Genomic DNA, 11,714 nt, shown 5'->3' with positions numbered 1-11,714 from the left:
TATAACAAAGAGTGAAAAATTTAAGGGGGTCTGAATACTTTCCGTACCCACTGTATATAGTATGCATGAGATGTTACATACTGCATATTAATTTCTGCATTCTCTCATTTTGTCAGAACTGTGGCCTAGAGGTTAGTGATTTGATACTCATGACATGTTGAACTGTGCTGTGAGTTTGAGTCTGGATTGCAATAATAATTGTCAAATTTAATGTATAGCTTGATTTTACACCTTACATTTCATGATCACTTAAAAAAAAGGACTTTGGAGCTAACATAGCCCATATAACACACAATTTTAACATAGTACTTTATATATATTTAATTGTATATACAGTGGGTATGGAAAGTATTCAGACCCCCTTAAATTTCAAAATTCATCTTTCCCTCGATTGCAACCAGTCGTCCTGTCCCTGAAGCTGAAAAACACCCCCACAGCATGATGCTGCAACCACCATGCTTCACTGTTGGGACTGTATTGGACAGAAAAAAATGAACTTGAATGATTTTAGCAAATGGCTGCAATATAACAAAGAGTGAAAAATTTAAGGGGGTCTGAATACTTTCCGTACCCACTGTATATATTTAATTTTTAAAAAACAATTCATCTTCAGTTTCACATAATCTTACTAATATGCAGATTTGGTGCTCAAGAAACATTTCTTAATGTTAAAAAACAGTTGTGCTGCTTAGGTCAAAAGAACATTTATTTGATATATATTTATTTAAAAATTTTTGTAACATTATAAATCTTTACTGTCACTTTTTCTTAACTTAATTTATCCTTACTGAATCAATGTATTAATTTAGTTAAAAAAACAGTAGTGTATCATGGTACTAAATGATTACCATATTAATTGATCATGACATTTAGCTTATGCCCAAAACTTCCTTTATTAAGTGTTACCACTGCACTTGGTTCTATTAAAAAGAAAATACTTTTCTCCACCCTTGTATTTTCATTTTGATTGCATTTTCATAACCCCTTATGCAACCGTTCTGTTCTACTTTGTCTTTGGCCAGACTTGTTTCACAGCCAGTGCTTGAAGAGGCCAAGAGTAAGATGGCTGGATCTAATATTGAGACTCTTTCCAAGTGTCTGGAGTGGATTCAGGTGTCTAGAGAGCTCCTTTAACTGCTCTCAGTGTGTGCCCATTTCTACAGACATAGGGTTACACTGTCATTTCAGTGTAGCTCATCTTCATTTGTTATTCTCTATCATAAAGACAGAAAGCAGATCCTGTCAGCAGATTAGTCATATACACAATTCTGATCGCTTCTACAAGACTGATATTGATGTTGGGCAAATGTGGCATACAGTATATTGTCCTGCTTTTTCAGAGGCACAAAGTTATGGCACTTATTTTATGGCACTTATTGTGAATATGGTACAGAATTATTTAATGTTTTTGTTTGAAATTAACAGTCATACACAACCATTCAAAAGTTTAGGGTTGGTAGGGATGTTTTAATGTTTTTGATAAGTCTCTCATGCTCACAAAAGCTGCATCAATTTGGTCAAGAATACATTATTACAATTTAAACTAACAAATAATATATTTTAATGTATTGTAATTTATTTCTGTGATGGAAAAGCTGAATTTTCAGCATCATTATTCAGTCTTCATTGTCATAAGATCCTTCAGAAATCAGTCAATATGCTGACTTGCTGCTCAGTAAACATTCCTATTATTATAAATGTTAATATTCTTAATATTATAAACTGTGATACATTTGTTTTTCAGGATTCTTTGATAAATAGAAAGTTATAAAGCATTTATTTGATTAACAGAAGTTAAAAAACATTTATATATATTTTTTCTAACCATGTAAAAATCTTTAATGGTACTTTTGATCAATTTAATGTATCCTTGTGCAATGAAGATATTTTAAAAATCTTACTGAGCCCAATTTTTGAAAAGTAGTGTAAATCTGTTTAAACTGCATTTTGTACGACATTTTAGTGACAGTTTCTTTGTTTTTTTGTTGTTTTTTTGTATTTAACCTGTTCCTTGAAAGTGCCTTTTTTTTAGTACAGTACACATTATTCCAACACAAACTTAAACATCCCTGTCAATTAGACTCCAGTTAGTTACACTGTGTACCACTGTGCTTGCCTAGACCATAATATCTTACTTATGTCAGTGGGTTCCTATAGCAACCATGACAGGCCTGTTTAGGGTCTCCCTGGTACTCTCCTTCGGCAGCTGTAGGTCATCAGAGAACCCTGAAACCAACCTTTATCCGACCCACCCCCCTTTTCAAACTCCCTGCGCCTCCTCATCTGACAATGTGGATTACAAATATTGACCTTAAATTGTGTGTACCATTCAGAAGCAAAAGCGTAGTGTACCAAGGGATGATTTTGTGGGCTCATACGGCCTATATTTATGGCCGCTCTGCACTGAAGGGTTCCTCATGGCAGCGGGATATATGCATGAGTGCACCCGGCTTCAAATTCTTTTCTCTTTTTTCACTCTCTGGGATTCATGCTGGAGCAAATGGATTTCTACAGCCTTTTACTTTTTTTTCTCTTCTGCAGGCAAGACATTGTCATCTGGAAACATTTATTCTTTGATTCATGAAAGCCCCCTATTGCATTTCTTCTGTCGCAAAGCTCAGCAAAACGGTTGCGTTGAAATGACAGAAACATAATCGATTGCATTCACTTATCGCTGTCTGACAAAACTAAAGATGTTCAAAATATGTTTAATTTAAAGTCAAATAATGTACTTTTAATACCTGGCTTCAGAAATGCTGAAAGATGTGCTTAGATATGTAAATGACGTCAGCCATATGTTAAACATTCATCATAGTGCATACTGTGTTTTTAGGGTCTAGTAGTTTTCATGATCTTTAATCTTTCTTTTCACGTTAAAGGGATAGTTCACCCAAAAATGAAAATTTGATGTTTACCTGCTTACCCCCAGGGCATCCAAGATGTAGGTGACTTTGTTTTTTCAGTAGAACACAAACAAAGATTTTTAACACAAACCATTGCAGTCTGTCAGTCTTATAATGGAGTTGAATAGGAATCATGGCTTTGAGAGTGAAAAAAACATACACAAACAAAACCAATTTAAACCCTGCGGCTCGTGACGATACATTGATGTGTAAAGACACAAAACGATCGGTCTGTGCAAGAAACTGAACAGTATTTATATAGTTTTTTACCTCTGATTCACACAATGTCCGAACTGTTTGAACTGTCCTGAGCGGCGGCACGTCCTCCTGAGCGCATTCTCAACAGCAGGCATGTGAGGCACTTATATCGCAGACTTATAAGTGCATTACCGCCACCTATCTCTCAAGTGGACCATTGACACTCCTAATTGAGATTGTAGATAGAGTGTCAATGGTCCATTTGAGAGATAGGTGGCGGTAATGCACTTATAAGTCTGTGATCCGCCATAAAGCAAGAAGAAGAAGAAGACGCCTCACTCGCCTGCTGTTGAGAATGTGCTCAGGAGGACGCGCCGCTGCGTCGCTCAGGACAGTTCAAACAGTTTGGACATTACGTGAATCAGAGGTAAAAAACTACAGGTGCATCTCAATAAATTAGAATGCGCTGTTCACAGAGTGCTGTATCCAAGCATGTTAATAGAAAGTTGAGTGGAAGGAAAAAGCGAGGAAGAAAAAGATGCACAACCAACCGAGAGAACCGCAGCCTTATGTTGAATGTCAAGCAAAATCGATTCAAGAATTTGATTGAACTTCACAAGGAATGAACTGAGGCTGGGGTCAAGGCATCAAGAGCCACCACACACATACATGTCAAGGAATTTGGCTAAAGTTGTCGTATTCCTCTTGTTAAGCCACTCCTGAACCACAGACAACGTCAGAGGCGTCTTACCTGGGCTAAGGAGAAGAAGAACTGGACTGTTGCCCAGTGGAGTGGAGGAAGGGTGGAGAAGCAGATAGCCCAAGTTGCTTGAAGTCCAGTGTTAAGTTTCCACAGTCTGTGATGATTTGGGGTGCAATGTCATCTGCTGGTGTTGGTCCATTGTGTTTTTTGAAAACCAACGTCACTGCACCCGTTTACCAAGAAATTTTGGAGCACTTCATGCTTCCTTCTGCTGACCAGTTTTTTGAAGATGCTGATTTCATTTTCCAGCAGGAGTTGGCACCTGCCCACACTGCCAAAAGCACCAAAAGTTGGTTAAATGACCATGGTGTTGGTGTGCTTGACTGGCCTGCAAACTCACCAGACCTGAACCCCATAGAGAATCAAGAGGAAAATGAGAAACAAGAGACCAAAAAATGCAGACCTGGGCTTCCATACCACCTCAGCAGTGCCACAAACTGATCACCTCCATGCCACGCCGAATTGAGGCAGTAATTAAAGCAAAAGGAGCCCCTACCAAGTATTGAGCACATGTACAGTAAATGAACATACTTTCCAGAAGGCCAACAATTCACAAAAAATGTTTTTTTTATTGGTCTTATGAAGTATTATAATTTGTTGAGATAGTGAATTGGTGGGTTTTTGTTAAATGTGAGCCAAAATCATCACAATTAAAAGAACCAAAGACTTAAACTACTTCAGTCTGTGTGCATTGAATTTATTTAATACACGAGTTTCACAATTTGAGTTGAATTACTGAAATAAATGAACTTTTCCACGACATTCTAATTTATTGAGATGCACCTGTATATAAATACTGTTCAGTTTCTTGCACAGACCGATCGTTTCGTGTCTTTACACATCAATGTATCGTCACGAGCCGCAGGGTTTAATTTGGTTTGGTTTGTGTATGTTGTTTTTTACTCTCAAAGCCGTGATTCCCATTCACCTCCATTATAAGACTGACAAACTGCAATGGTTTGTGTTAAAAATCTTCGTTTGTGTTCTACTGAAGAAACAGTCACCTACATCTTGGATGCCCTGGGGGTAAGCAGATAAACATCAAATTTTCATTTTTGGGTGAACTATCCCTTTAATGAATCTTCTGTCACCATGCCTGGCTTCAGTTATCCACAAACACCTTAGTACCTTCGGATAAGAATTACATTGATCATAATACTTGGCATCTTTGTTAAATAAAGATGTGGAAATGATGTGTAGTGCTATATATGTTCGAACATTTGTACATTAAAATAATGCTTAAATGAACTAATAAATTCTAATTGTTGCAATTCAAGTGCAAGTCTAAGCAGTTTATTGCTAGTGTTATGTTACTAGATTGTCCAAAACCAGAACTACCCATTAACATCTGATCTACTCTGACCTGTTATTTCACTTACTGTATTTTTCTTCACAGATCTGAAGTGTCTAAAACATCAGTTCCATTAGTCAACAAACCAGACAGACGGTATAATGGGGCTCGTCAGACTGCGCCACGCTGTTGCCTAGACACAGAGCAGGATCGACACTCGCCGACGGGACATGCAGAGACTGTGCCTGACACTAGTAAGGCAAATATTGACATTACTCAACCCTTTTTGAGACTCTGTTGGTGTGCAACCTGTAAACAGTTGATACTTGCATTTTCTGAATCATTTTAGAAGACACTCATCATCAATATTATTAAGTCCATCATTGCAGATTCATGTCTGTAAAAAAAACTGTAAAAAAAAAAAGTTTAAAGCTGCATTCCGTAACTTTTTCCTTTTTCTTTTTTTTTTTATATTTATAATCAATTATTGAGCAAGTACATAACCAATCAGTGTTCAAAACTATCTCCTTACCTTAGCCCGATTCACAAGAAGGAGTCCCGGCTAGTAGGCTAAATCATATGTGTGGATGCTGCAGGTGGCAGAACATTTATAACCTCTTCTTATATCAGCTTGAATAATTAAACGTATCATTTTGAGAATAGACTTTTAAACGGTGCATGATGGTAATGAAACACATGTAAGTGACTGGAATTAGAATGAACAATTTGAGAACATAGTATAACCGATGCACACCCCACGTTAATTCCGGAAATAACTGCAATTGCAGGTTTCAAACAGAGATGGCGACAAAGAGGCAAAACTTAAGGACTGCAGCTTTAATTAAATAAATGCAGCCTTGGTGAGCATGAGACTTACTACAAAAACATTCAAAATTGTATTGACCCCAAACCTTTAAACAATAGTGTATATATACCTTAAAGGGGTCATATGACGTTGCTAAAAAGAACAATATGTTGTGCATTTGGTGTAATGCAATGTGTTTATGCGGTTTAAGGTTTAAAAAACACATTATTTTCCACATACTGTACTTTATTGTTGCTGCTCTATGCCCCGCCTTTCTGGAACACATCGATTTTTACAAAGCTCATCGGTCTGAAAAGCGAGGTGTATGCTGATTGGCCAGCTATCCAGTGCATTGTGATTGGCTGAATATCTCAAGCGTGTGACTGAAATGTTACACCCCTTAACACACTGTGATGCCGTGTCCCGGGCACGGCGAGACCAAACCAGTAAAACCCATTACAAACGAGGCATTTGTTGCATCCAGTGGGGACATAATTACTGATTATAATGACTTATACTGTGTTTTTAAGCGTTGCGTTGTGTATCGCGCAGCGTAAACATAAAACCATGTCTGCATTTGTGATCGGAGAAACGACAAACAACAAGCGCTACTCGCGTTTGAATCATCAGTGGCAAATTCTTTAAATATAAAAAATTTACTTACAGGCTGTGAGTCAGAAGCGCCAGCCTGTCCTTGCAAAGTTGGAACTGCCCCACTTTATAGAACAGCCTTTGAGCACAGACCCATTGTATGCTACTCTGCAGGTTCAGGATACAGTCTTCCATAAAATGCGTCACTCAGCTTCACACACGACGGGCTTGAGTGAGTGGCCGGTGGCAACAACAATACTACAGCGAGAATAAAAGTTACGCCTTCTTCCTCTCTGTGAACATTTGGGCAGTGTTATGCAAATCTTCCCACATAGTGACGTAGACATGTGGGGGCGTGTTTAAATGAGCCATTTTAGGAGGGCTTGGACAAGTCTTAACTTTTATAAAGAATATCTCTTTGGATTTGAGACTTTAGTCTTTGCAACTTTACAGATCTTCTTTATGCACCAAGAGCTTGTAACACTCCAAAGAGAAAGGACCAATTTAAATCGCATCATATGACTCCTTTAATGTGGTAACATCTAAATGAACTGGTTTATTCAAGTAAAACAAAAATGCATTTTTATTTTGATACGTTGCTTCAAGTGTAAGAAATTTCATGCATGTTTATGCTGTGTGTTCATATAGTGGAGGAGCAGCTTTTCCGTTCAGTGGAGGGTCAGGCGGCGTCTGATGAAGAGGAAGAAAGATCGACCGGAGAGCAACAGAGACAAGTGGACGAGGTGAAGGGAATCCTCACCAGACTGTCCTGCTGTGGAGACAGGTACACCTATCCGCTGCTAACCATATCACTCAATGCGTTCCCAAATGCCCTTGTACGGCTGTTTACAATTATTTTGTACAATCTAAAAAATCTAATGAGATTCAAACATGTTAAGATTTAGTAAATGGCTTATAGGGAAGCATACTGCCAGGTTCCTCACGTGTTTTGTATGCTCTCAGGTGTGATGAGAAAGCAGTGAAGAAGCTGCTGTCTCATTTCGGCGACTCTCGCACAGAGGAGAGTCAGACGGCTGTGCTAGAGCTGCTGGAGAGGGTCATACGACTCAATAAACAGCTTGAACTGAAGGAGAGTCAGGCCAAGAGGGCAGAGATGTACACTGATCAGGTATGACTGCATTCAGCTGTTTTTTTGTATTTTTTTTTTTTAGCTTGTGAGATAACATGACATATTTAACTCTTAAAGGGATAGTTCACCCAAGAAAATGAAATTCTGTCATCATCTACTTATGTCATTTCAAACCTGTATGACTTTCTTCTGTGCAACATGAAAACAAATATATGTGCAACATGGAAAAAGAAAATGTTCCACAGAAGAGAGAAGGTCATACAAGTTTGGAACAACATTTTGTGGATGAATTATCCCATTTAATTAAGTACCGTAATAGCTTTATAAAATTCTTCAAGGGTTAAAAGAAAACATTCTCTGAAGGTTTAATGCTGTGTTTATGACTGAATTACCATAATTACAAGTTTCCAACAAGTTCACATCTTTGTCAAGTTGAATATTAATAATTTTTATTTCTCTTATGTGATCATTGTTAAAACAAAAAATTGTACTAAATGAATAAAGGTGCTTATTCAGCTGCCTTTACATAGCCAGAAATACCTGATGCAATTTTGCAAAAGAAGAGAGATGAACTGACAGAAAAACTAAATATTTCTGGATTCATTTTGCTGTTATGAGCGTTGTCATAGAAACAAATAATGTCTGAGCTGGAGGACATGTTCAGCTGAAGAACAGAATCACATTAAACAGAAAGAAAAACAAACTCAAACACACGTAGTAACCCAGCAGTTAAAACCTGTATCAAAGATTCCAAATACTAATGAGACATTTTCATACGCAAGGGCACAAGTTCATCCAAATAAACTTTGGCTGCTGCTGCTGCTCTTTTAAACCTCCTTACGTCACCAAACCAGGTCTTTCAGTTCTGTTTGACTTTTTATGTTCATGGTTGCTGTTGGGTTCTGGGGTGTAAAATTTGATTACAAGCGGTTGTTATGAGAAGGACAGGCTTCAGAGAAAAGCCACAGCTCTCACTCAATCTCCCACCCAAGCAACTGGCCGCGTGTGTGTCTGTGTGAACAGCCAATCAGATGACCGCAGGAATAAACCTCCAGGCTTTACATAATTACATGTACATTGAGCTGTTAGACACAGCTCAGCTGTGATGCACCAGACATGAACTATGTTGCTAGTGCTTTTAAAAAGGCCCCACACACATTCATGGAAAAAACCATCCTCGAACACTCTGGGCATAAGAAATTTGGGCCGAGCCTTAACGTGAGCGCAGGCAGCAGATGTGGATTTTTGACATATGGTCAGACAGGCCAAAAACAAGCATATCTGAACTATTTCTGTCTGAGAAATTATGCGTCTCGGCTGAATTATGGGCTATCGGCACATCTGGCAAAGATTCTCCTAACCTGAAATTCATTGTGTGTTGGAGTTACTGTTTAAATCGCGCAAGGTCAGCGTTAAGTGTCGTGTGTCTGCAGATGAGGGACGCCCTGGTCCAGGAGCTACAACAGAAGGCAGAGGAGACGGAGCTGCTCCACGTGGAGCTGCAGATGCTGGAGACGGAGCGGGTGCGTCTGTCTCTGGTGGAGGAGAAACTGATGGATGTGCTACAGCTTCTGCAGCAGCTGCAAGAGCTGGTCAGTCCGTAGAGAATTGTCAGCCCAGTGATGCTATAGTAAATGTTTTCAAGCTGCACAATAGATGAGTGTTTATCAAGCACAATGGATTTTCTTATGATCCTAAAATAAGATAAACTTTATTTAGGAAGTCATCAATAGCAACACGGCCATATAATAATAATAATTCATTACATTTATATAGCGCTTTTCTAGACACGCAAAGCGCTTTACATTGTCAGGGGGTATCTCCTCATCCACCACCAGTGTGCAGCATCCACCTGACATATATGAAGACAACATATGATTACTATACAAGTATTTTGTGCAATTAATAGTTTCAGTATTCATCATGTCATGGCTGGTTGATTGCATTTTCATTATTAATACTGACACATGAAATTAGGGTTAAATAAGTAGTTTGCCATTTTATTATTTTTAATTATATTTATTTTATAAATGTATTCATTAATATATAATGATTACATTTATAATAAAGATATACATTTTAATGATATGATACATTTTAATGTAATAATATTTATAAATATAAATTCATTAAATGTATTTAATGCCATTTAATCACCATTTATTACCATTTAATATGGTGTTACATTTTCTTGTTTTTATTGGAGAATGTCTCGAGAAGATCTTTAGGAAAGATTTTGCTCAGCACATTGGAGTCCTGCAGTGATCCTCAGCATGGTAAGAGACACAATAACTTTTAACTTGCCAGCTCTGCTCTTATAAACCTTCTCTGTTTAACTGGCCTGGTATGCAGTGAAAATGTGGCAGGAGCATTAGGTGTACAGTATGCTACAAAAGTCCGAGACCACTTTAAAAACCTGGGATTTTATTATTATTATTATTTGTATTTTTTATTTTAAGATGGAAGTTTGGGGATTTTGAAAAAAAAGTGCATCAAAAGAAGTTATGTAAAATTAGTAAAATATGTAACATTTTACACTGTTCATTGATCACTTATCAAACTCAAGTTTGTGATGTTGATCATTCTTGATGTTCTTGCTTCCAATAAAGCACAAAATGCTCTTTGGGTCTTTCTCAAATCATCCTGGAGAACAAGATCTTCAGGTTTTACACAAACTTTTGGGGTTTATGCAGCTTGAGCAGGATTAGTACAGTAAACTAAAACCATAAAAAATATATATGAAATAAAATGTCAAACTTTTTTTAAGCTAGTTGCCAAGGAAACATTTCTTATTTTCATTGTTTAACGATGCACTAAAATAACTAAAACTGAAATAAAAGTTAATAACTATAGATATTTAAAACAAAAAACTAATAGAAAAATGACAAAAACGCAACACAATTACTGAAACTTTCAAATTAAAAGAAAAGTGGAATATAAAAATAAACATGTAAAAATGTAAAATATTAGTAAAACCTATAGTAGTATCTCAGTGATACTAAAATAACAGCAGCAGTGCTGCTGTTGTTAAGAAAAAGGGAGGCACGCCAAATGGTTTTTTTTCTTTTGCTGACAATTTATCATAAAAACTAAATGGTGCTTATAGTTAGAAAGGAAAAAAGCAAAAAAAGAAGCATTCTCACTAGTGGTCTCAGACTTTTTCAACCCTGGTTTACAGTATAAAGATGGAATTAAAAGATTGAGTGTATAGTGAATTAACCCTTCCATACAACGCTGATCTGCAGGGAAAGCACATATCTTGGAGGTGCTCAATGCTCTTTGTCATGAACTGGCTGCGTGTGAGATCCTCTCTAATGGCAAGACGATAGAGAGAGCACAGTCACCAGTCTCTCACCAACTCCCTGCTCATCTCCTGCTAGACATTACTGCCTCCTGATGGTCACAGGATGCTACAGACCCTTACACAAACGGGACCAAAATTAGCCATGTATTTGTCTTTGTGTTTATATTTCTGTGTATAGTTGTGTAAATCATTTAGCTCATTATCATTTATAATGAAACATGATGTGACTCATTTTAAAGCATTTAAAGCTACTTTTAAAGATTTACCTTTTACAATGTCATACAATGTTGGTCAGTATTATCTTAAAATACATTACACAACAGCCTTCATTACAGCTTTGTCATGTGGTACTGAACTGCCTGATCACACAGAGATTCTCAGGTATAGACTATGTAAGGCTCAATATATCAAGACTCATTCAAGGGGAAAACATCGATACTAGATGCAGTATATTACAGATGTTAAATACCTTAGTAAAATAAAGCTTTCTTCCATATCTTAAATACAGACTGGACAGCTGTTGAGAACTGAATTTATGCATCTTTCATTGTTTCAAAATTTTAATTGTGACGTGTCAATTGTCTTTTAGCACTTCTGGGCAGTTTTGTTGTTCTTTAAGGATGATTTTTATTCATGATTTGCATGAAAAAATATGTAGTATTAGAAAAACTTTACTGTCTCATAATTGTCATTATCTGTGTCTCTCTCCCATCTTACAAATATCCAAGTCTCCCCCCCCCCCCCCCCCACACACAAATGACTAACATTA

At 37.2% G+C, this 11,714-nt stretch overlaps 1 protein-coding gene across 1 annotated transcript in view; it reads left to right on the top strand.

The window, feature by feature from the left end:
* Positions 1-11,669, top strand: part of LOC107551117 (EF-hand and coiled-coil domain-containing protein 1-like) — a 22,990-nt gene extending 11,321 nt beyond the window's left edge. Inside the window, 7 exon segments of the mRNA XM_016232611.1 lie at positions 5,261-5,409; positions 7,200-7,335; positions 7,515-7,680; positions 9,075-9,233; positions 9,848-9,917; positions 10,887-10,980; positions 10,982-11,669. Coding sequence (XP_016088097.1) covers positions 5,261-5,409; positions 7,200-7,335; positions 7,515-7,680; positions 9,075-9,233; positions 9,848-9,917; positions 10,887-10,980; positions 10,982-11,021 — 814 coding nt within the window. The 3' untranslated portion in view covers positions 11,022-11,669.
* The last annotated feature ends 45 nt before the right edge of the window (positions 11,670-11,714 follow it).

This window comes from Sinocyclocheilus grahami, unplaced genomic scaffold, assembly GCF_001515645.1.
Source record: "Sinocyclocheilus grahami isolate Dianchi unplaced genomic scaffold, SAMN03320097.WGS_v1.1 scaffold415.1, whole genome shotgun sequence".
NCBI classification, from domain to species: domain Eukaryota; kingdom Metazoa; phylum Chordata; class Actinopteri; order Cypriniformes; family Cyprinidae; genus Sinocyclocheilus; species Sinocyclocheilus grahami.
The sequence above is the reverse complement of the archived record's forward strand: the minus strand, read 5'-3'. Positions and strand labels throughout refer to the sequence as shown.